Source organism: Oryzias melastigma, linkage group LG2, assembly GCF_002922805.2.
Source record: "Oryzias melastigma strain HK-1 linkage group LG2, ASM292280v2, whole genome shotgun sequence".
NCBI lineage: Eukaryota > Metazoa > Chordata > Actinopteri > Beloniformes > Adrianichthyidae > Oryzias > Oryzias melastigma.
This window is the reverse complement of record NC_050513.1, coordinates 13,774,441-13,800,570: the sequence shown is the minus strand read 5'-3', so window position 1 is coordinate 13,800,570 and position 26,130 is coordinate 13,774,441. Positions and strand designations below refer to the sequence as shown.

The 26,130-nt window shown below is 38.2% G+C and overlaps 4 protein-coding genes across 5 annotated transcripts in view; 3 read left to right on the top strand and 1 right to left on the bottom strand.

Moving 5' to 3' along the window:
• LOC112145037 (NLR family CARD domain-containing protein 3) overlaps window positions 1-10,131 on the top strand; it is a 35,412-nt gene extending 25,281 nt beyond the window's left edge. Inside the window, exon 8 of the mRNA XM_036214665.1 lies at window positions 9,894-10,131. Within this exon, the coding sequence (XP_036070558.1) occupies window positions 9,894-10,071 (178 nt within the window). The 3' untranslated portion in view covers window positions 10,072-10,131. The remainder of the gene's footprint in view (window positions 1-9,893) is intronic.
• The window catches only part of LOC112139907 (NLR family CARD domain-containing protein 3-like), a 385,294-nt gene that overhangs the window by 112,465 nt on the left and 246,699 nt on the right, over window positions 1-26,130 (top strand). The gene's annotated exons all lie outside the window — the stretch shown is intronic.
• Window positions 1-26,130, top strand: part of LOC112139908 (NACHT, LRR and PYD domains-containing protein 12-like) — a 249,874-nt gene that overhangs the window by 62,890 nt on the left and 160,854 nt on the right. The gene's annotated exons all lie outside the window — the stretch shown is intronic.
• LOC112145052 (gastrula zinc finger protein XlCGF17.1) lies at window positions 11,762-19,391 on the bottom strand. Its single transcript, XM_024270058.2, has 2 exons — window positions 19,248-19,391; window positions 11,762-15,548 (listed from the first exon to the last, which is right to left on the bottom strand). Exon 2 carries the CDS (start codon window positions 15,031-15,033, stop codon window positions 14,167-14,169), a length of 867 nt encoding a protein of 288 aa, XP_024125826.1. The 5' UTR covers window positions 15,034-15,548; window positions 19,248-19,391; the 3' UTR covers window positions 11,762-14,166.

The following is a 26,130-nucleotide window of genomic DNA, read 5'->3' as shown; positions in this document are numbered from 1 at the left end:
ACACAGATATCACTGCACGCTAAAAAATAAACTGTAGCTGCATATGTCAAAAAAGCATTTATTTAATTTTAATTCTCAAGACTTAAAAAATATTCGCCGAATTCTTTTAAGTGTAAAAATAAACTCCTCAACCAGGAATCGAACTCACAATCTCCGCGGTGGGAGGCAGCGTTGCTGACGACCGAGCTAATGTGTGACACAAGGTGGACGGTAGATGAGTTTAGATGATTTCCCACTGTGTGACATTCAATTGTTCCTTTTGTTAAGGGATTAAAATAAGGAAAAGAAGACTGTATTTTTTAATAGCGAGTCCCAGGAAAAACTCACTATTTATAATATCGCTGAAATAAAAATGAATTGGGAAACTCCAGTCAATCGACTCGTGTCCTCCAAATCCTCTACCGACGTAAATAACATTTCCTCTGGATTAATCAGCCTCCTCTCTACATGATCCTCTATGAATGAACATGTCATTTGGTTTCTGAGTGGTGAAAACGTGACGTCTCTAACGTGAATGTTCTCTAAATGTTCATGAGGAACTCATATTTGAACATCTTTCACTTTAAAAAGGGGCGGAGACCTCAGAGAACTCTAAGTTTCCTGAAGAAAACCTGCTACCGACCAGGTTTCGTTCACAGACTCAGTTACCATAGTGATTGATTCTGAGTTCAGCTTAACCCGCTTCTTGGAACGGGCTTGGTTTCGCCCACTTTCCTGGGTTTGAGTTATCCCTCTTTCTGGAACCGAAAACTCAGAGTTTTGCCGAATTTGGAGTTCACGAACTCAGAGTTCCAACAAAACCTGCTTCTTGAAACGGGCCCCTGATCAATCTGCTGCTGTTTAAACTCATCCTATCACAATACGTCATTCAGGAATTTGGTTCTGCTACTGAACATTCTTCCAATCAAAAGATGCTGCTCTTTCAACAGCACAGAAAAAGTCTCAAAGATCTTCTGGAAGATCCACATTCTTTCAGTCAGAGTTCCTCTCTGGTTCCGCGTTTCTTTTTCAAAACAGTCTAAATGTTCTGTTGTTGTTGTCTGCCAGCAATAAAGACCCAGAGGTCAGAAAAGAACTTTTAGTCAACATTGTGTTCAGAATCGCAGATGTTTGGTTTCTGGGTTAAAGGTTGAGCCAGAAGGTAGAAGAAGACGGATCAGTATCTGATCTGAACAGCAGAATAAGGTTTGATGTGTCACTAGAGAATCTCTGACAGGGTCTGCTGGGACTTTCTCTTTGCGGTCCTGAGGAGAATGGGTTTTAACCAGACGTTCATAGAATGTATACAAGCTCTGTACAATAAGCCAGTGGGAAGAATTAAAATAAATGGGAACTTGACAGAGAGATTTGAACTGTTGAGAGAAACAAGGCAGGGATGTTGCTATAGTCCAGCCCTGTTTGCGTTATTTATTGAGCCTCTGGCTCAGCATATAAGACAAAGTAGAGATCTAGAAGGGGTAACAATAGCAAAGCAAGAACAAAAAATAGGATTCTTTGCAGACGACATTATTGTATATTTGAGGAATCCAGATAATGCATTTCTAAAACTCATGGGCATCCTAAAAGGCTACAGAGAGAAATCAGGGTACAAACTAAATATTACAAACACTCAGATACTAGGCATAAATTATAAACCAGCTGAAACACTCAAACAAAAATGTAAAGTGCAGTGGGTTTCAAAAAAAATCTAAAATACTCAGGAGTTTACCAACAACAAAACATAATACATTAAAAGACATAAGCTATGGTAAAATTAATGATGCAATAAGAAGGGACTTAAAGTGGGACACTAACTATGGATCTTAGCTCAAGAAAAGAGGTTGTAAAAATGAACGTTTTGCCCAGACTGCTGTATTTATTTCTCTCTCTACCAGTCAGTATTTCAGATGAACAATTTGTTAAATGGAACAAACAATTAGATTTATTTGGAACGGGAAAAAAACCAAGAGTAAAAATGAAAACACTTCAGTTAGAAAAAGCAAGAGGAGGATTAGCTCTGCCAAGTACTAAAGAATACTACTTGGCAGCACAACTAAGAAGCATAATATTTTGGTGCTCAACAGAATACTACTCTAAATGGAAACAAATCGATCTTAACTATATCCTCCACAAGCATGACTGGGGGAAAATATAAACGTACCAAATGCAGAACAAGATCCCATCGTTGAGTTTGTAATCAAAACCTGCTGGGAAGTAGTCAATGAATACAAAATAGGAATTTTGGTATTTTCAACTGCGAATTTTTTTACAATGAAGAAATGAAAAGCTTTGTTAAATGCAAAATTTTGTAAAATTGATTATTATTATTATTATTTGTAAGTTAAATGTATTTATATATTTTGATGCTTTTTTAAATCCTGCCCATTTAGTTTGTTGGAAAATGTACTAGATTGGAACACAAACAAAAAAAAACTTACAGCGAAAGTTTGAGTTTGATGAAACAATCACCAACTTTCAAAAACACGTTTTGAGATTCAAATGTTTCCAACATTAGTGGTCAATCAGCTTTATCTGTTTCATGTTTCAATTGTTTTGTAAATGAAATAAACCCCACTTGTGCTGATATTTCGTGTCTGAACACTCTGCCTTTGTGTCTCTTTCAACAGAAAGAAAAAAAAAACCTGTCCAACTGGATCTAAATGTAAGGGGAACTTTTTGTTTCCTTTTCCGTTCAGCATAAGTGTATAAGTTCAGGTCTGCATGACAGACAACAGTCAGCCAGATTTTGTTTATTAAACTGAATCTGCTTCCATCCAATAGAGATACGCTAAATAAACAAAAGACATGGAGTCACCTGATGTGAGGCAGAACACAGTGCTGCCTCACATCATGGCTATCCCATATTTGAACAGAAAACACGCAATATAAAGACATTTTGATTATATATGTGACTGAAGTGTATATAAAGAGATACAATTGTAAAAGCACAGACTGATAAACGTTTTTCATCATTAGTATCTGATGACAGAAGAGAGGAGGATGACAGGTAAAGGACTTTCTAAACTGTCCCCTCTGACCGTCTGTCCATGCTTCCTGGGGTTCTGGTGAAATGCGATATTCAGTTGGCTGTGAACCTTGAACTGTCTTGTTCTGGGTTGTACTGAAAAACAAGAATTTCTCCCTGTGGGATTAATAAAGGAATCTTTAATCTTGAAGATGGTTGCTGCCATGTTGGGATGCGTGGAGTGTGCTTTTAAACAAAAAAAAAAAGCCAGAGAGAAAATGTTTTCCCTTAATTTTTATTGTCTGAAATGTTTAAATTTATAAAGTGTAAGCACAAAAGTTTAAGCACAAAACACATCAACGGTAAGATAGATAATCAGAACTGTAAAGACTTTTATGTCTGCAGTATTACTCCAAGAAAACAAAGATGTTGACATACAGCCATAAGAAACAAACACTGTTTCTGCACTTTAAATGATCTGGGTGAATGCTCCTTTCTGATTGGCTGCTGGGTGTGGATGGACCCTAAAAAAGTAAGTTCCAGTCACAATGTTCTATATGTGCAGTGTGGTGGAATATTTGTTGATCGGATGAAATGAAGAAATTTTGTCAGACGTTTTCAAGAATATTTATTAAACAGAGCAGAGAAAAGTACACGCTGGCGAGCATGGCGGAGAGGTCTGCAGAACTCTGATCTGTGATGAAGGACGCTCACACTTATACAGTCATACAATCAGCTGTTAATCAGGAGCTTCCAGACGGGAGCGTAAATGCCATATCTAACATGAACAAGATGTTCCAATGAAATCAAAATGTTTACACATTGTGGTCAGGGTGTTCTGAGAATAAGAAAACAAGACGCAGAGGATGAGACATAAGCAAATGTATAATTTCTGTGACACGCCATCCCCTTGTTCCTAACAGGAACAACACAAATGCGGAAATTGACTATCAAAACACTGAACCAAACAGACCAAAACCAAGGACAAAAATTAAGACAAAACACTGGGACCTCATATAACATCAGAACCATGACCCCAAAAAGGTTTAACACAATCCATCAGTAACAAGGCTCAGAAAAAGTCACAAAAAAATCAAACTAATGAAACCTAATCATCCCATTAAAAAAAATAAATTACAAAATCTAACTACCCAATCGACAAATAAATTTATCAATCCACACAACCGGCTGACCATCATCAGAACCATCAGAGGAGTAATCTAGCGCAAAATCAGACGACGAGGCGGGACGGACCCCTGCAGTCAGGGAGCCGTAAAAGAGCTGGGGAACACGCCTACTAAAAGCAATGTCAAAAAGTCTAATCAGCAAGGAACGAATACAGGGAATGCAACAACATAGAGGACGACAACAGAGGAAAACACAGCTAAGGACATAAGCACGGAAACAAACAGGACCTGATCTTTTCCAAAAATGTACTCCCAAAAACCCCATACCGACGTATTAACATCTGAATGTCCTGTCAATTTACTACTGAGTGTGCGCAGACCATCAACAGCTGCAGAACTCTGATCTGTGATGAAGGACGCTCACACTTATACAGTCATACAATCAGTAGTACAATATCTAACATGAACAAGATGTTCTAATGAAATCAAAATGTTTATACATTGTGGTCAGGGTGTTCTGAGAATAAGAAAACAAGACGCAGAGGATGAGACATAAGCAAATGTATAATTTCCGTGACAGCAGCAAATTTCTTAAAAAAAAAAAAATAAGATTCTTCAACTTCTGGACAATTTTTTAAGATGTGTAAAGTGTATAATTGTGAATGTCTAAAATTATAGAATTGTATTTTATGTTAATTTAATCTTTTTACTATGTAGAGGGTTTAATATAAACCCATATGGATTTTTTTGCCTCTTCTTGCACCTACTTTTTAATGTATTTTTTATGCATGTTTTTACAATGTCTTGTATAGGTGGAAATAAAATAAATAACTAAAAAATAAAACCCAGCTCAGCACAACTTAATTAACACAATGAGAATCATGATCAAAACCGGCACTTAATGGAAACCATTACAATGTTAACTCGTTAATGTGAACATTCCTAGTACACACACACATTTATTTATACTCACAACATGGAAGGAGATTTTAACAACCAAAGACCAGATCTGTGACATAAAATTTATATCAATTATTTTTTTTAGTTCAGCTGCAGTTTAATGAAGAACTTCTTTTTTTCTAACCCTTTTTTTTTTTTTACTTTATGTTAGGTTCAAACAACCTGAAACATTTCTCTGAAAGGAAGACAAGAGAGGGGTCAGTTTATAAATCAGATTTTACTTGCACAAGGAGAACAGACAGAGAATGTTCACACCAGTCTCTACCTGCTCTGAAGATCTTGGTTCAGGGTTTCCATATTTATAACCTTTCAGGGGCGGTCTTGGTTATATTTACATTTGCTGCTCTCGAGGTGTGGAAGGAAAAACAGCCTCAAACTGGTTCTACTATCATTATTGTCTTAGTTCAAGGCAATAGGTCGGCGTCAGCCTCTTCGAGTTTCTGTAATATGTCAGCCTCCAGACAGCCTTCAGCTTAGGATGACTGCAAGCTTACAGATAACAGCTGAGTACGACCTCAAATGAGCAGAAAGAGAAGACAGGTCAAAATCATACGAAGCAAATTTGAGAGAAATGTATGCACAACCCTATCACTTTACCTGTGATTTTTAGTCAATTTTTTTTCTGTCTTTCTGGCTTCAGTTTTTTACCTACAAATTTCTAAAGAGTCAAAACATGACAAAAAAATAAAATTAAAAAAATAACACTCACAGACTCATAAACACACAGACTCAGAATCACCAGCAAATCACACAGAAGCACGAACATTTGCAAAGAAGGAGGAACTCTATTCAGGTGTTTCTAAATCAGGAAATGAGAAAATTAAGTTCTAGAGCAGTAAAGTGCACACAGAGCAGGAGGAGACAGAGTGGCTCTAACTTTCCTCTTCACGGTGAGTCTTTGTGTTTTCTTCTGTCTTCTCCACACATGGTGAAGGCAGTGACATTTTTAATGTGTTAATCTGTTCAAAAAGATACATTAAGAACACGAGATGATTATTCAAACTGTATAAACTTGGTACTGAGACAAAGTATTTTAGATATTTATTTAACTCTGACAATACAAAAAAAAGCACTAAGAAAATTTGTGATCATGTCCATAAAAGGAACTTTTATATTCATGTTTTTAAATGAAAACATTTATAGCTCATAAAATGTGATTGTTTGAATGTACAATTGAGGTGAAAATCAAAATTTCAATAGGAACACCACGCCATGACACTGCTGTTTCTATGCTTTACCTTGCAGACATGATGATCACATCTGTGTTTCATGTCAGTTCATCTCAGAGCTGAAATGCTTTCACTGCAAAAAAAAAAAAACATTCAGACAGAAACATGTTGAGAAAAAAACTGTCATATTGGATTTGTAGATATGTGTAAAACATGATTTGTAACTTGTGTCTGGCTGTTTCTGTGTAACTTTGGGTTACATTTTGTTTGTAATTGTGTGTATTTGCAATTGTGTATTCACACGTATACTCAAAAAGCAAATAAATAAATAAGAATACGCTAACACACCTTGAAATTAAGGCTTAAAACTAACTACAGTTTCAAAATGGCTCCTACATACATGGATCTTTACATACTATACATGCAGCGGCTTCATTAGTGAAGAAATTGTGATGAATTGTAGAAACAGGAAATTGTGCTGTTTGTTTGTCAAAGTGACTGAGTGACTGAAATGTTCATCCAGCGTGGAGTGTTTGCTGCTGCAGCTCCATGTCTCCATCTGGTGGAGTGAGAGCAGAAGTGCAGCAGCTGATGTTCAGCAGCTTCCTCTGCCTCCCACTGCTGTCTGACTGCATTCACCTGAACCTGAGAGGGAACACAAGAGAAGAGCCCATCAGTGGAGGAGCAGCTGATCTGTTAGTGAAGGAGGATCAGAGCTGATGATGAGTGTTTCCTCTGCAGGTGAAGGTAGAAGGTGTGTGTGAGCTGATCCAGTGGATCCAGTGAATCCAGCAGCATGGATCAGTGTGAGAAGACACAGGAGGGAGCCCCTCCCTCTGAAAAAGGAAGGGTTGAAAAAGATGAGAGCCAGAGCAAAGCTCAGAGGTGAGATGAACATCTCTTACTGTCCATAACTCTTCTCCATGTCATAGCTCAGCACTCACATCAACAACCTTCATTCTTCACAGGAACCAACCTGGACCTGGAGATGAACCCAGCTGTGAGCTCTTTAAGCGTACCAAGTCAAAAGAATTTATTCTTAACTTCAAAGGTAGCAGTTCAGGAGTGGAACAGTAAGTGTTTGTCAGAATTAAGGGAGGCTGAATAAAAGTTCAGATGATCAATTTGAACAAAAGTTTAATCAGAAAAGAAACATTTCAGTTTCATATCAGAAACTCTCTTATGTTGTCATACATTCACAATCAAAGTCAACACGAACAACAGGAAAGATTAAATATTAATGCCTGAAGTTTGACACTATTCATACTTCACATAGAAAGTTTGGTTCTAAACAATAATCATCAAGTTCTACAGGTTTTTATTGTCTTCTGCTTCAATCAGCTTCTAAAGGTGAACTTCTTCTCTAAATGAAGATAAAGGAATCAAACATTAGAAACAGTCTTAATCCAGTTCACTGGAACTTTAAGGCCCGGCCCGAATAATCCCCTTCTCCCTTCCCCTTAGACCTCCCTCTTGAACGCCCCATAATTTTGCAAGTTGTCCCATTAAGGGGTCTGAAAATTTCGTTTTGTAAATAACTTTGTGATGATGATCATCTAAATGCATTTTAGATTTTTTGTACTGATTAATGCAAATGACTTGCCTTTGATTTATGAATCAAAGATAAGTCCAATGATAAATAATACTGTAAATGTTTGAAATTTAGTTTTATCACTGATTTTGAGGATCCTTAATAACCTGAATCTATGATTGTTGGGTGTAAATATTTGATAATAAGTCCTGAACTGCATGTTAATAATTCATTTAAAGAAAATGGTATGTTCGAGCCGGGGTGGGAATATATAAGTTCCCTTCCCCCCACTCCATTTAAGGCAATCTACTTTATTTATTTATATGTTTGCTACTGCTGCAAATAAGTATTTGAACTCCAAAGAAAATCAATGTTAATATTTGGTACAGTAGCCCTTGTTTGCAATTAAACAGGTCAAATTTTTCCTGCAGTTTTCCACCAGGTTTACTCCCACTGCAGGGGGGATTTTGGCTCACTCCTCCGCACAGATCTTCTCTAGAGCAGTCAGGTTTCTGGGCTGTCCCTGAGAAACATAGTTTTAGCTCTCTCCAAAGATTTTCTATGTGATTTAGGTCTGGAGACTGGCTATGCCACTCCAGAACCTTGATGTGCTTCTTACGGAGCCACTCCTTGGTTATCCTGACCATTTGCTTTCGGTCATTGTAATATTGGAAGATTCAGCCACGACCAATCTTCAATGGTCTAACAGAGGGTAGGAGGTTGTTCCCCAAAATCTCGCCCTCTCTCGCCCTCTCTCACCCTCTCTTTAGTACAGTACATTACCGCCTGACTGTCTCCCATGACTCATCTGGATCAAGCAAGAGGTCATTGGCAGAGGTGTGAATTTGAGTCACATGACTTGGACTCGAGCCATGAATATGACAACTTTAGACTCAACTTTGACTTCAACAGCTGTGACTCAGACTTCAGCCCTATGACTTAGAAAGATTTGTTATAAATCCAAGGATTAAAAAGTTTATCGATAAAGCCTGTGCCGCTGACTTTCTGTCTCTGTTTGTTTACATTTGATACTGCCGCCGTTCTGAAGACAATTAATAGTTTAAATAACTCATCTGCTAAAGACATTTACAACTTAGATACATTATTTCTGAAAAAGAACAGTAACATCTTAGTTTAACCTCTCACACACATAATAAATCTCTCCATCCGAAGTGGTCAATTCCCAGATGACTGGAAAACTGCCCTTGTGAAACCAATTTTTAAATCGGGAGACACTCAAGAAGTTTCCAACTACAGGCCCATAAGCCTTTTACCGGTTATGTCCAATTTTGAGAAAATAGTTTCTGAGCAACTCCTAAACTATCTGGAAGATAAAAATCTTTTACATCCTCTTCAATTTGGCTTTAGACCTAACCACTCAACTGAAACGGCCACTTGTTTTCTATTAGAACAGATTAAACAATCACTGGATAAAGGAAATGTTGTAGGGGCGGTATTTCTTGACTTGAAAAAGGCATTTGATACCGTAAACCACAATATCCTTCTTTCAAGACTTTCATTTTTCAAAACGATCTGTGTCTTGGTTTAAATCTTATTTGCAGAAACGGGAACAATGTGTTATCATCAGTAATTGCAAATCTACACTTCATGAAATAGAAAATGGAATTCCACAGGGCACCATTCATGGCCCTATTCTTTTAGCTTATACATCAACAGTCTTCCAGAAGTCTGTCACGACCTTAACATACAGATGTATGCTGATGACACAGTAGTCCATGCTTCCGGTAAAAACTGTTGTACAGTCAGCCAAAAGCTAACCAATGGCTTAAAAAATATATCCACCTGGTTGGGGGAATCTTGTCTGACACTCAATACTAAAAAATCGAAGTGCATCTGTTTCTCCATAAAAAAGCTGCAACTAACTCCTTGCATGTTTTTGTAAATGGGAAACAGATTGATCAAGCAGATCCCAGGTCAGGAAATGGTCCTCAGAATGGGGTGATGAGGTTGAAACTACAGTAAAAACAGAGTCAGTGATTCAGCTCCTGCAGAGTGGAAGCTCCTAATGTGACATTTGTCCAAACTGAGTCATAAAGTCCAAATCTTGATCACATGAAAACACAAAGACAATGAATGGAGACAGTTTCAGTTTGTGTGAACCAGTGAGCAGTTTCACTGCAGTTCTCTAATTCTTTCTCCAGTCTGTCAGGTTGTCTGATCACAGAGGAAGGCTGTGCTTCTCTGGCTTCAGCTCTGAAGTCCAACCCCTACCATTTGAGAGAGCTGGACCTGAGCTACAATCATCCAGGAGAGGCTGGAATTAAGCTGCTTTCTGCTGCACTGGAGGATCCACACTGGAGACTGGACACTCTCGGGTAGGAAGAGACCTGTTGCAGACATACTTGGGAGTAAGACCTCCAGTTATTGGCCTTTGACTCAGCTCTGTGGCTCTTTACAGATTCTCTGATTTTGTGTCAGCAGTCTTTATTTATCATTTCAAAAGACCAATTCTGTCTTCTCCCTTAATTTTTCCCCAAAATTCTGCATTGAAGAAAACACAAATATGCTTCATTCACAGAATTTATCAACTTAAAAAACAGCAGAAATGATATGATTTCGTGGTCTGCTCATGTTTGATTATTGTGGTCATCAGATCAACGACTCCGGCCGGTCATTGACTCGCTAAGCATAGTGAAAGTCCACCAGTGTGGTTCTTGAGATGTTTCAGCACAATAAGAATTGCTGTCTCCATCAGGGATCCCATTGTTCCTTCTTCCTGTTGCTGCTTCAGCAGAGATTAAATGAAGAGAGCCTTAATACGTTTGAAATGTGACGAGTTAGGACAGAACTTTACAGTAGACGTGCCCAGATGTTGGACTGCTCCTTCATCCCCGCTCCAAAAATGAATGAAAGAGCCATGTGATGTTCATGTTTGAATGGTGAAAGACGGTATGCTGCTCTTACCCCTCCTCATCTTTTTTTCAGGCGGAGCCTGGTGGAGTCCAGTGGTTGACTCCAGGTCTGAGGAAGTGTAAGTTCGATTTTTGATTAATGACAATAAAGCAGCTCACAGTCAATTATATTCATACTGTCACGAGTTCTCATAAAAGAATCCATGAACAGATGATGGATCAATAACTGTATCTGGATTGTGTTTGTTTCTCCATCAGATTCCTGTTGTCTCATAATCAACACAAACACAGTGAATAGAAACTTCAAACTCTCTGAAGATAACAGGAAGGTGACCTTTGAGAAGGAGCTTCAGCCATATCCTGATCATCCAGACAGATTTGATCACTGGTATCAGCTCCTGTGCAGAGATGGTCTGACTGGTCGCTGTTACTGGGAGGTCGAGTGGAAAGATAGACTTTCCACATCAGTGAGTTACAGAGGAATCAGAAGGGGAGGAAACAAAAGTGACTGGAGAAAACAGTCAGTCCTGGAGTCTTTTCTACTCTGATTATGAAGGTTTCTGTGTCTGGTACAATAGTAAGATAATACCAGTCTTCACTTCTTCCTGCTTCTTCCCAGAGTATGTGGACTGTCCTGCTGGAACTCTGTCCTTTTTCAGAGTTTCTAATGACTCACTGATCCACCCTCACACTAAACGCTAAATTCACTGAACCTCTTTACCCTGGATTTGGGTTCTGGCCTTGTTCCTCAATGGTTCTGTTCAGTCTTGAGGTCGTGGTTCGGTTAGAGAAACTCTTTGTTTACCAGATGGCCCTGTATATTTTTTTACAAACTGGTTTTCAGATGAATGTCTTTAAACTGTTTCTTTCTGAAACAGTTTTCTTGTAAACTTCTTCCTCTAACAATTCTCATTGATGGAAGTTGTTGTTATTCCAGAATCCAAATGTTGTTCTAATCTGTTTCCAGTTAAAGCTTCAGTGAATATCAGCATGTCATGTTTCTCTGAAGTTCACAAGTTGTTAATGTTGTTGAACTCTCACAAAGGGGAATGAGAAGATTACAAACTAGATACAGACTTGTAACAGCCTGTTGCTTTCATCCAAAGTATATAATCTTAAAAAAACACATGTTCATAGAAAAAATTAGGACAGAATACTGAAAACCAAAAAGAACAAATCAACAGTTCGAATTTACTGTTAAAAATGAATCACAAGAACACAAGAGAAAAACAAGTCTGTTATTTACAGTTACTTGTACACATGATTCAGCAAGATATAAACTGTTGTCTTATTTTGTTAAAAACCTAAATGAAATGTTACGATAAAAAGTGTAAGAATTTAAAATATCTACAATATACTTCAAGTGTCATGGTAGCACAGACTTGGATAACATATACATTGTCTTAGCATAAACTACAACCACAATGGTAAAATAAACATTAAACATTATTTTTTAAATAAAAATAAAAATCAATAAACAAAAAAAATAATAAACATTGATTTTAAATGGTTTAGAAGATTGTTCGTTGAAAAATAAAATTAACAAGAAAAGCCAGTGCAAAAAGTAGTTACAATTTACTGGTAAAAGCCACTCTAGAGCTAAAGATTTAAATGATATCATTCAAAACTGTATTTGTATTTATATATTTAAAAAATAGTGAAAAAGTTCAATGATAAATCAGTCAATTAAAAAAAGTTCAATCCATCACACCTAATCATTACACACAGATAAAGTTTATCTGTCCTTAAGTTTTTAGATTTGAATTACTGCATCAATGTATCGTGATTGAAGGCCATCAGCCTGTTGCTTTGTGTAAATGTAATGAAAGTTCAGGCTGCTTTGATATTCGCTGTCAGCTATACCTCAAAGTGGGATGGCCTTCTCTGTCCACCAGGCGATTAACTCACTGGTACAGTTTTATTTACAGAGCTATACTTGGACTTCTTCCTGATTATATTTGTAACTTAATCACACAGAGATATGTTCAATCTCATGCTCTGCGTTCCAATAACCATTTATTACTCTCTGTTCCTTCTGTTCGTACTGAGCTTGGGAAAAAGGCTTTTTTCTCATCTGCTCCGTCCTCATGGAATTTGCTTCAAAAGGACTTGCAACTGAGAGAACTTATCTCCATAAATGCTTTTAAATCTAGATTAAGAGCACTTGAGACTGCTTCTTTAAATTGTACATGTTTTAGCTAATTAATTTGTATGAAATTTTAACCTTCATTGTAATTCTGTTTTATTTGCTTAACAAATGTTGTATTTTATTGTTGTATTGATTCCTCCCCAGGGCTCCCTTGAAAAAGAGGTTTTAAATCTCAATGGGATCCACCCCTGGTTAAATAAAGGTTAAGAAGATATCTGACTTCAGGTCAATGTCATTATTGGGTCTGGTATCCTGTTTTTTTTTTTTTTTTCTTGACATAATGGGCTTAAATCAATGCACTTTCCTGGTTAATCAAACATGGTAACATCAAGGCCACCAAAGAAGCTTTAGGCACCTTTAGCAGTATGGGAAGAGGTCAAGCCCTTCTGGAAAATGAAATCAGAATCTGCATACAGCTTGATGGCAGAGGGCAGTGTGAAGTTCTTTACACTCTATTGAGCTCTACATACTCAAAACCAACGGACCATTTAACCCTTTATACCGGAGCTTTCGTCAACGGGTTAAAGTTTTGATCAACCTTAACTCTTCACTCAACTGACTAGGAATGTAAAGGATAACGGATACATATTGAAAAATGTATATAGTGCTGAGAGTCACAACAGTATTAGTTCAGATCCAAAGATACAAATAGGATTATGTTGGCAAAAGATACAAAAAAGGTTGCGATGTATAAAACAGACTTTGTATCAAATTAACAATAAATATATAGATTGTATTGATCTAGGTAAAATAATTGGACAGTATTGTATCACTTAAAAGTTATTTGAATTTTTATGTATCGATTCGTGGATCATATATTGAGAATAGGGACTGAACAGTTGTCTGTGTTATTTGTTATTTTGACAAATATCAGCATTGCCCTTTGTTTAATGCGACGAGCTGATTAATCTGTCACATTCAATGCTTCAGTAATGCATTAACGCAAATGTCTTTCCATGCAGTTTATCACACGTTAAGTAAATGTTGGTCCTCCCGTTTTGAGCAGGAGTTGAACTATGGCCCCTCCTACACTTCAAATGAATTGTGTATATGCATTTTACAAGTGTAAAGTGTTCCATCAACACAAAGCTGTTTTTCTCTTCTGTACAATCCACTGGAATGACGCTAATTGTGTTGATGGAACAAGAGTTATGGCAATTGAAAGGGGTAAAACTGGAACTAAAGTTCCGTTGTTACAACAATATTTTTTGCAAATTATTCTAATTATCTTAACATTGAACTTAGGGGTAATAAATAAACCTAACAAAACAGGAAAAAAAATTAGTGAGACATCTCATTTTTTAAAAAATCATTAAAAAAAGGACTTTCACAGATTTACCCGCTCCTATGTAAACCCACACTGTCCTTTACTTGACGAGTCTTCTGCTGTGTGTTTTCCTGTGTATCCCAAATTTAACCATTTTCACTAAATCCTTTATTACATTCTTTACAAGTAAAATGCTTCTTTCCTGTATGAACTCTCATGTGTGTTTTGAGATTCGATTTTTGACTAAAACTGGAATCACATTCTTTACAAGAATAAAGCTTCTCTCCTGTATGAGTTGTCATGTGTCTTTTGAGAGTAGATAACTGACTAAAACTTTTATCACATTCTTGACATGTAAAGGGCTTCTCTCCTGTGTGGGTTCTCATGTGCATTTTGAGACTAAACACATGACTAAAACTTTTATCACATTGTTTACAAGAAAAGGGCTTTTCTCCTGTATGAGTTCTCATGTGTATTCTGAGACCAGATATACGACTAAAACATGCGTCACATTCTTTGCAAGAAAAGGGCTTCTCTCCTGTATGAGTAGTCATGTGGTATTTGAGAGTAGATGCATCACCATAACTTTTGTCACATAGTTCACAACAATAAGGCTTTTCTCCTGTGTGGGTTCTCATGTGTCTTCTGAGGTGAGAAATTTGACAAAACCCTTTATGACATTCTTTACAAGAAAAAAGTTTCTCTCCTGTATGACTTCTCATGTGTCTTATAAGATAGGATTTAGCACAAAAACTTTTATCACATTCTGTACAAGTAAACAGCTCGCCTGAGTGAGTCCTCATGTGTGTTTTGAGATGAGTCCACCACCTAAAACTTTCACCACACTCCTCACAGACGTACGGTCTTTCGTCGGAAACATTCCTCATGTGGAGAGACACAATATGACCAATGTCAGTGCTATTACCAGCCTTCATAGATGAAGGTCTGTTTTCTTCTGAAGTCCCCATCTTGGGTTTTTGTCTGACATCAGAGTCACACTGACTTTCTAACATGTGAGAGCTGTCCACATTTTGGTAATAACTTTTGTTTCTTCTCTTCTTCAAATCTCTGTTCTGTGGGTCTGTCTCTCCATCTGTAGATGATGTTGATTCTTCATATTGTCTTTCTTCTTCATACAGACCATCAGTTGCATAAAAGCTCTGCTGATTGTTTAGATCTGCTTCACTGTGCTCATTTTCCTCATGCGCAAGAACCTCCAGCAAGTTATTAGTCTTCAGATCAAACTGTTCTTCATGTTGACTGATGCAGAGTCCTTCTTCCTCCTCTTTAATCTGTGGAGGTTGTGGTTCTTCTTGTTCCTCTTTAATCTGTAGAGGCTCTGGTTCTTTCAGTTCTTCTCTAGTGTTTGGGGGTTTTTGTTCCTCCTGTTCTTCTTTAATCTGTACAAGTTCTGGTTCCTTCTGTTGCTCTTCAACCTCTGGAGGTTGTGGTTCTTCCTGCTCCACTCTTGAGTTTCTCTGCTGGTTGCAAAGATCCAACTTTTCATTCAAAACATTCTTAGGGTTGTCTGCAGAGAAAAAAAAAACAAAGAAGGAGCTATTTGATTATATTAAAGAACTTTGTGTATAGACAAGCACCAATAATAAATACATTTCACATCAGTGAGAAGCCTCAGTAAGGATGGGCAACTCCAGGCCTTGAGGGCCACTGTGTCTCCAGGATTTCCAGATATCCAACCATTACTAATGACTGATTACCTGGTTCAAGTGTGACCAGCCAATTAGAACATGCCAGAGCAGGGTGTGCATAGGACAACATGCAGGAATGCGGGTCTTTAGTTGCCCATCTCTGCACTACAATAAAAAAAAAAAATCTTAACTCATAATATAGTTCTCAAATATAGTTAGAACAGTAAAGTTATGTTCACAATGGCCTCTGCAACATGCGTTCAAGCGACCACTTCCAGAGGAAAGTCTATGTAATCGTGCATAAACCAGAGTTTTGTGTTTCTGTGAAATTATGATGATTAACGCTTCACTATGCAAATTGTGTGGCCTTTTCTCTGGCTCTATCTACAAATCGCACAACCATCTACTGCGCATTGAAAGTTCAACCAGTTGAACTTTCACCAATCAGGGACTCAGTGACATGTGGATAAAGGCTCTTTCAACTGACGGAAGTGCCAGCTGTTGGAAAGGTATTCATGGAGGAGAAATAATATTTGCTGTTTGTGCCCAGCTGGAATTATGTTACATCAAGTCATTCGTTTATTGGAATAGAAATGTCATAGAAAAAGCCTGAAGCAAGATTTGCATTACTTCAACGCTTCCCACTGAGCCTTTTCCAACTGTAGGTGGCGAACAAGAGCTAGTAAACAATAGAAAACAAGAGGAAGTCCCTCCTTCTCACTCCCTTGTTGTCCTATGTGAACACCACAGGCTAAATGTGTATTCAAGAAGCCGCTAGTTGTGGCATAAACAACATAAAAAGGATAAAATATGAATGCTGTTTAGATCATTTAACAACACAACCAGAAAATGTTCCCCACAGTTATCTATCCTCAAAGTTTAACGCTTTACGCTCAAAGAATTACATATTGGTGCAGAGCCTGTATGAAAAAACATATTTTTTATCCGCAGCAGAACCACTCTATTCGTGTTGATTACATCCGCCTTTCAGCAGCGCGAGGCTGCCTTTCTCTGCTTCAGAATAAGCTGGAGTTTTGTTAATTGCATCAACTGTTAAAGAGTTAACATAACCAAAAGAAAGTTAATTCAAAGCCAATTCATTTTTTAAGAAGTTATGTCAGTGAGCGGAAATTCAGTCTCAGTTTTTGAATGGAAAGTCTTACTGTGTAAACCAGAAGCTTTTCCAACACGAAGATGTGTTTACTTCCGGTGGCGGTAACTGTGGTCTTTCGGCTTTGTTTTAGTTTGTAAACTTAAAATTCAACATTAATCTGCATTTCAGGGCAAAAATACATCAGCTCCAGATAATATTTTAATATTTTTTTTACGACACTCTACTATATTAATAAAGATCCCGAATCAACGATCTTGGACGTCGCGAATATTCATACTCGAATTTTTAGGAGCAGACCGTGAGTATTCAATCACCCATTACAACCCTACCTTTGTAGGTTTTTGTTTATGTTAACACAACCCAATAGAGAAATTTGCTGTCAGTTTAAACGTATTTTCAAAGAGTTATTGATCTAGAAAGCTTGTGAATATCTCGCAAGCTTTACTGAACTGTAATTCAGTAAAGCGTCCTCCTAGAGTCAAAATAAATTGTGGAGATCCGTTCATGATATGCCGACATCTAGTAGAGTATTTATCAGAAAAACTAGGCTTAAAATATTAAACGGTGACCATAATAAGAATAAATAAATAACCAATGCCCGATCGGGCAATTTTTTTTTTTTTGCCTAGTTTAAAATCAATTGATCGGAATGGGACCTCCCTATTGGAAATTAGATGTGGGACAAAATATCGGTATGGTGGACTATCGCATTATTTCAAATCATGAACAATTCCCAGTCCTCTCTTTCCCTTAATCGTTTTTATTTTTGGTTTTTAAATAATACCTTACAAGTCCACCAGGGGGCACTTCTTGTGAGCATGACAGTGAAGAGGGCAGAGAACACCAGGCAAAGAAAAAAACAGCACAAGAAAATGGTGGACTCAAGTAGTGGGGAGGGAAAAAAGCTGAAAGATGCACCTGCAAGTTTTAAATCCAATGTTTTGATTCACTTTGGATTTAGTAGTGTACGCTTTGAAAACATTTTTGTGAACGCGTTTGTCTTTTCAGTTTAATCACCTATCCACACAAGTGTGCAGTGGATAGCGCTGACCTGAGAGACATCTCTGATGTCACTGTCAGAGATTTTGAGCTAAAAGCTGCTGACCTCACGGTCTCAGACATGTAGGAGAAAAACGTCAAGTCACTGAATAAAGACCTGTAAAGACTTAAGCGACATCAAGCAAAGATGTTGACCAAACACAAGTGGGGAGAAATTTGAAAAATTGGAATGCATTTTCCGTCACATTCCACATAGCACTGTTTGAGTATTGCTGTCCTAACAATGTTTGGCTTTACTTATATGTGAGCAGTCCTTGTCACATCTAAAGAACATTAAGACCACTGTAAAGTCATGTTTGACGGATGGAAGTCTCAACGCCTGCATGCAGTTTAATCTGTTCTATCGAACAGAAAATCATGCAGCACCAGAAGTTACCTTAATAGTAAGATGTATCGTTTCCTCAGTGGTTAGTAACGGCATAAAATGTTATTTAACCCTTTGGAACGTAGGATCTACAACTCAAGTTTGTCTACTTTTGAATTTACTTCTGTAGTTTCAAATTTAAAAGACTACTACCTTGCTTACTTGGTATCATTTTATTCAGCACAACCTCACCTATGTGACACTAACTTTATTTAGTAATTTATCCATGCAGTATCCAAACACCAGAAATAAAATCATACAAAACAAATAAATCCCAGCAGAAAATGAAGTGTTAATTTTGCTGTGGAAAATCCAAAAATGTTACAACTTAGAATGAAAGTTTTAGGTGTAATTTATGAAAAAACAAACAAAAAAAAAAAAAACAACAACAAGAGCAAATGTTTTAACATACTAATACGTAAGTACATACTTTTGAATGGAAATTATGGATGAGCAATATGGAATTTTTTTTATATCATGATAGTGTTCCAACCACAGAGCTGCTAGCTAACTATTCATATTGCCATTCTTGTTTTCATAATTTATGTAGAACTGCTAAATTCCACGAAGCACACGCTTTTTTCCTAAAAAAAAAAAAGCCACATATTCATTTGCGATTAATCGCGACTTAACTATGAACAAAATACAGCTTCCAGGCGATTAAAAATTTTAATCCCCTGACAGCTCTATTTCAGACCCTTCTAAATAAATGTATATCAGAGGGTCGCTCAGTCCAGTTCTTTTATACAGTCAATTGACAAAACACATTCACGGAATGAAAAGGAAGCCAGAAAAAGAGATATAACAACATGTTTGACAGCAATCTGAAAGACTGGTTTCAGGACTACCTTAAAACAGCAAAGCAAACAAAGAGGCGGAGAGAAACCGAGGCATGAAAGAAGCTAAAGACTGCAGAGCGAATGTTTACCGCTTCAAGATGGCGGACCGTAATCCTCTTATAAGCAGTCACGGGTCCACTTTGACTTCGATCAGAATGTTGGAAAAAAGGAGGCTCTGTGTCAGAGGCTGAAGTGATCATACCTATAGTGCTCGGCTGTGGTGGAAGCTGTGGTTTCCAGGTGATATCCAGCAGTCTGCGCTGACGACAGAGCTCCTGCTCGTACTGGACGATGGTTCCTTCACAGTGTCTGAAGATTTCTTCAGCAGCAGCAGCTAGTCGCTCGCTGATAAACTCTCTCAGAGACTGAAGTGAAGACATAGTTCCTGCAGCTGCAGAAGATCTTCAGTTCAAACTCACACAAACACCGCCGTCCTCTGAACAGCAGCAGCTCCGATCATCTGCTAGTCTCTCAATCACAGCCACGTTGTCTTTACGTTCAACACGTATTCACTCATTTACGACACTTTGGAAAATGCTGAGAGTTCCGAGACGAACCACGTATCATCATTTCTGTCCAAAAACCTCACAAACGTCCGAACTAAACACCACCGTCCTCCGAACACAAGCTAACAGTGCTAGCATCCTAGCGTCTTGTGCTGCTCTTGTTCTTGTGCAGTTCCACGTCGGACGGCACAGTGAGTAGGCGCATTACCGCCATCTACTGGTATGGAGTTAGCTTCGAGGGTGTAATTCTTTATTTTTGTAGTGTAATTCTTAAATTACAAAATTGTAATTTTTTAAACTGTAATTTTTAAATTCTATTTATTTTCCCCTATCATCACTTCTCCTGACTTCCAAAACTTTCAAATCATTTTTGTTTTACATAAAAAAAAACAAACAAAAAAAAAAACAATTGACCCTTTTTACGTTGACATCAGAAATGGCGACAGGGCCGAAAACGCAAATAGTGACTGACAGTCACTGACAGCTGAACCCTGTTTAACACAATTTTACATAAATAATAAAAGTTAAGCTTACCAATAATCCACGATTCGTTTAATATCATCCATACAATTTTGAGGAAGCAGTTGTGGAGCTGTGGAGCATTCTGCAGGTAGGACTACTGACATTTGTACTTTGATTTGTGAATTATCTTAGAGGAGAAAACCGATACAACCAGGTAGGAGATTTACAAAATAAATATTGTACAAATTTCGGTTACGATTGGTTAGGTTACCTTTTATTATTTACATAAAATTGCTTTAAGCAGCTTGAGCAGTCAACTTTACCGTTCTAAACCATATACATAACATATAAACCGGAAGTCGACAGACTGGCGACCTGTCCAGGGTGAACCCCGTCTTCGCCCATCAGTAGCCGGGTTAGGCTCCGGCACCCCTGCGACCCCGAAAGGGAAAAAGCAAACAAGTACATGAATGAATGAATGAATAAACCGGAGTCACTCAGCACACTTGCCGTTTTGTGTGATGTCACGTGAAAAGGGTCTAGAGACCATTTTTAACGTTTAATGTCATACAAAATGTCGACATCACCACCAGTGTCTAAAGTGATTTCTGGTTTATGGTTCTATCTACAGACAAAGCTGACAGCTGATTGATATTCAACACAATGTTACCCTATGTAAGTAATAAAAGTTTACCCAATTTTAAAGGAACATTTTCACCAAATTTATTTAATAAATGTCCTACCAAACTGTATTCGTTTTCCTCTCTTAGACGTTTACAAATCAAAAGATAAATTTATGATATCCCCCAAACGCTAGAGCTGTTCCACCACCAAACAATGAGCTGGGATTTAACAATCAGAAGAGGATCTTTGAAGGAGGAGAGGATGGTTCCACCTTTGTTCTCAAAGATGAATAAATGCTGAACTTTTGAAAATTACTTTTTTTTGTTGTTGTTATTGTTAATTCTGTCTGCGGAATTGATCTGTGGCTGGAATGACCTAACCTTAAGTTCAGATTAAATTATTTGATCAGAGTTTGATGAGAGTAAAGTTTAAAACCAGAAACCTGTATGGATCCAGAACAGAGATGAGAAGCTGAGATGTGAAGACTAAAGAGAAAAGTTCAACATGAAGCTTCATCTTCTCTGCATGTTTCCACCGGCAGCAGGTCAGGTAAAGGTCATGTGATCAAATCCTGAAGAAACATTCAGGTGAAAGACTGAACCTGGTTGGTCCAAATCAGAAACCTGACAGAAAAAAAAAAAAAAACAGAAAGAAAGAGTTTTTCTTTAGATGTTTTTGAACGTCTGATTTGAAGACACAGATCTAACAATGTGATGACAAACAACAGTCAGTAGAAGTTACCATATACATATATTAATCACTGGAGAAAGCAAGGTGAAGTCAACTACAGAAAATTACCTCCAGCCATTGCCAAACCTGCCACCAGTTTGCAACCCGTCAAAAGTGCTTAGTCAGAGTTGGTCTGAGTCATGTTGTAAGGGGAACTACCGTCACAGATCATAAGATCATAAGTGAAAGCGGGTAGGGGGAATCTGTCAAACGTTCGAGGAGGGGCCAGTAGGCAGCACATGCTATTTAAGAATCTGATTGGTCAGTTTATAACTTGAATAACTTTCAATGAAGAAAATATCTTTAAAAAATTAGGATAAGAAAGAAGATGTTAAGAAGAAGAATGTATCAGAGCAAGAATGGTTATTCTGACAAATACAATGACAGTACCAGCGGTCTATTTCTCAATAGAAGTGTATTGATTTTGAAGCCAGCAGGTACTTCCTCTTTGGAACACGAGGGGGGTTGAGCTGTCCAGTCGGCATACATTGTATAGAAATAACACAACATGAGGAAGTGATCTGTTATTAAAGCAAAGCAGAAGAGGAAGAAACAGAATAGCTGATCTGTGTTGCCGCTCACACGGTGAGTAGAGACTCTTTTTCAGATCTTTAAACAAACTAAACTTTGTTTCTTGAACTTTTTCTTTATTAACTTAACAGTTTGTTCTGCTGTTCTGTTTGTTTCTTAATGTTTAGAGAAGATCTTTATCTCCAAACTTTCATCACTCTGCTATTTGATTTTAATATGTCTCTGCCTGGTCAACAGCTGAGGATCAATTCTCACTTATTGATCAGTCACTATTTCACTGATTTATGACAAAAATAGAAACAACAGATATTTTTAATGAAGATTTTTACTGAACAAGCTGTTGTTGTTTACAAAAGTTAATCAGCTGACTCATTCAAGCATGACAGATCAGCAGACTGCTTCTTCTGGTCAGAACTTTCCAGCAAACAGACAGAAGAAAGAGTTTCTGTCATAACAATAAAACATCATGTTTCATGTCTGACTCTCAAACCTTTCTGCTCCCCTCAACACAAATTTGTCTATGAATCTAAATTCATCTGAAAGTCTCTGTTGGAGCTTTGAGAGGAAGAATCCTTCTTTCTTTTTACCCCATTGCTTGATTTATGTCTGTTTTTCTTAATCTGCTTCATTTTTCCTGAATTGTAGAAACAGGAAGCTGATCTGTTAGTGAAGGAGGATCAGAGCTGATGATGAGTGTTTCCTCTGCAGATGAAGGTAGAGGGTGTGTGTGAGCTGATCCAGTGGATCCAGTGAATCCAGCAGCATGGATCAGTGTGAGGACACACAGGAGGGAGCCCCTCCCTCTAAAAGCATGCTGTGTGGGGAAGATGAGAGCCAGAGCAAAGCTCAGAGGTGAGATGAACATCTCTAACTGTCCATGACTCTTCTCCATGTTAGAGCTCAGCACTCACATCAACAACCTTCATTCTTCACAGGAACCAACCTGGACCTGTAGATGAAACCAGCTGTGTGTCCTTCAGGAGTGACAGATCAAAGGATTTTGGTGTTAACTTCAAACATATTGCTGCAGTAGAGGAGCAGTAAGTGGTTCAATCGGTTTTTAAAGATGAGCTTCTTCCCTGAATGCAGATAAAGGAACCAAATATTAGAAGCAGCCTTAATCCAGTTCACTGGAACTCTGATTCATCTGTGAGATCAGAATGAAAGTTTGAGTAGAATCATTGCTGTTCGAAAAACTACAGCATTTATGAGGGATTTATGATCTGATATTGTCTAAATTCCAAAAATTCATCAAACATCATCATGACAGAAACTCACTTCTAGTAAAACAAATGTTTTTTTTTCTGTCAGCATCCATCAGAGACTCAGAACTAGGTCAGAACCCAGCTGTGTATCCTTCAGAAGTGACTGGTCAAAGAATCATCCTATCCACTTTCAACTGGAAGCATCATTTTTTGCAGAGAGGTGAGCTGTATGTAAATGTTGAAACTGAGTCAAATGAATGAAATGTTTTTATTCCAACATGCACTTGATGTGAGTTCGACTTTTTCACAGATGTTTCTATCTTTATGTGAGCAGCAGTGAATGCTGGACATATTCCAAAACACAGCAGTCACAGTAAAAGAATGGAGGGGAATTTTGACAATGTTTAATGTAGTAAGAATGACTATTACTTTGTCTTTGTTATGACGCTCAACTGCAATTTGCTCTGTTCACAAGTTTGTGCCTAAAAACAAACCAATTTCTCTTAACAAACGGAGACAGATTTTTCAGCATTTTACAATTAAAATAAATAAAAAGGACAATAGTTCCAGTTTCTTCTGTATTTTGTAGTTATGGTTTTTGAAATTGTCTGAGTTTGGTTTCAGAATAGTGTGTATTATGTCCACTTTCTCTAACTCCTTCTGTCTTTGCTCCAGTCTAACAGAATGTTCTTGTGCTGGATAAGGTTCAGGAGGTTAAAAGAGGTCTGAGAGATATGGGGGGTCAAGGTTGTGAATGGATTTGTAGGTCAGACAGAGGATTTTGTGGGTGATCCAGCAAGTGATGGGTTGCCAGTGAAGCTGCTTGAGTGCAGGTGTGATGTGATGGAAGGAGGGTGTCAGAGTGATGATAGAGGAGGCAGAATTTTTGACCAGTTGAATGAAATTTGCAGAGTTTATTGTAGGAATTCCAACTGAAGCAAATAACAATAATCCAGATGGGAGGTGACAAGGCCATGGATCAGTATGGCAGTGGAATGATGCCTGAGTGAGGAGAAGAGACAGGTGATATTCTGGAGGTAGAAATAGGCAATCTAGGTGACGTGAAAAGTAAAGGGTGTACACTTGTATAGCAGTTTTCTACCTTCCTAAAAGGCCAAAGGCACTCACAGACCAATTCACACACAGGTGGTGGCTCCGCTGCCAAACACTGGCGTTAACCTTTCACCGGAGGCAATTTGGGTTGCAGTGTCTTGTCCATGGACACTTTGACACATAGGCAGGCAAGGCCGGAGTGGATCCCGCAATCTTACGATCAGGAGTCGACTGCGCTGCCACTTCACCATAGCCACCCTTAAGTGTTGAAAAAGTGCTGTCCAGAATGACACACAGGCTCTAAATCTGAGGAGAGGGAAAAATATGGAATTGTTCAAGGGGAGGATGAAGTTATTGAGAATTCTCTGTGGCCATTTACTGCAGAAAAAAACATGTTCATGGGGACTTTCAGAAGGAGGGAAAAGTTTTAAGTCAATCTCACAGATTTGGTTTTTTTAGACAGTACTGCTGCATTCCAAATGCCTGCACCCATTCATAATCATAGTCCTGAAGTTTAAGTTTAAATTAATTTATAAAGTGCCTTCAAATGACCTTGGCCAAACAAGGAGCCTAAGACAAACAAATTCATGTCTTGATTAAATGAAGCCCACAGTTGGCTATTCAGCCACCTCAGCCACACAAGAAGAAACCAGAGGACTTCAAGTTTGGCAAAATATGGGGGGCAGACGTGAACCAGTATTTCACCACATGAAACGATGGGATGGCCGAGTCACTTCCAGAGAAAGGTCTGGTGGAGCAATACCCGGAAAGAGCTTGGGCGTGCGAGGATGTCACCTCCACAATCCGGAGGTTTACCTTCCTCGAGAAAGCAGAGGCTGGGCGGGCTGTCGGCCTCAAACAACCATCACTGGCGCAGCTGCAAATTGGTTCCTCAGCCCTCTCAACTCCAGAAACTGCAGCGACAAAGCAGGAGGGAGAGGCCACACACCTGTTGAGTCCCATCGCACCATACCCCGACCACTCTTCACCCCATCCACCCTGATCATCGAGGACTCTATAACCAGGAATACATGCCACTTTAATGCCGCCACTTAATGCATTCCAGGAGCCACAGTCACAGACGTCCTTCAAAAACTCCCAGATCTCTTGCTTTCTCTTCCATCCACCATCACCCAGATCATTGTTCATGTTGGAGCGAATGATACTACACTTCTGCAGTAAGAGGTGATGAATAGGGAATTCATTGAGCTGTTTTCTTGTTTATTGGAAAATGGGGAAACTGTTTATATTTCTAGACCCATCCCCACACTCACCCATGAATCTACAAGATATAGCAGAATCATCTCCCTCCACACCTGGTTGTAGTACACCTCCCGAAAGTTCAGTTCAGTTCAGTTTTTTATTTTTATTTTTTTGGAATCACCTTTCTTTTTATAGACACGATGGTCTTCACCCCAATCCCCTTGGAAACAATATTCTGATAGGTAACATTCAACACACTGTGCACTGCTTTAAAGATGACTGACAGCCAACAGTAAACACCACCCCCAAAGCCCGCCCATACTGTCAGAAGTCCTTTTAAGACACAACAAGATTTTCATAATTGGTAATCTTAACCTACATGTTGACAACAGGAACGACTTTCATGCCTGCAAGTTTTTAACTATTTAGATCACTTTGGGCTTGAAGCCCATCACAAAAGCGGACACACTCTGAATCTGGTCATTACCTAGGGCCAATCTTCGGAGGTGTCCTCTGTTGTGGACAGTACTGTCTCAAACCGCTATTGTATATATTTTAACTAGGCTACTTTTATCCAACAAGAGGCCCCAGTGAGAACTGTTTGACAAAGGTATTTCTCCTCCAAAGTGGCTCAAAATTTTATTGAATTTAGTGATAGTTTTGTTGATTTATTGACTGGCTTCACTAAGAAAACAATTCACAACTTACAATCACTTCAGAACTTGGCAGCACAAGTTCTGACGAAGACCTGAGTGCAGGAGTACATCACTAT

What these genes read in the sequence shown, in the direction of transcription:
- LOC112145052 (XM_024270058.2), bottom strand. Translation starts at nt 15,033, where the DNA reads ATGTTAGAAAGTCAGTGTGACTCTGATGTCAGACAAAAACCCAAGATG.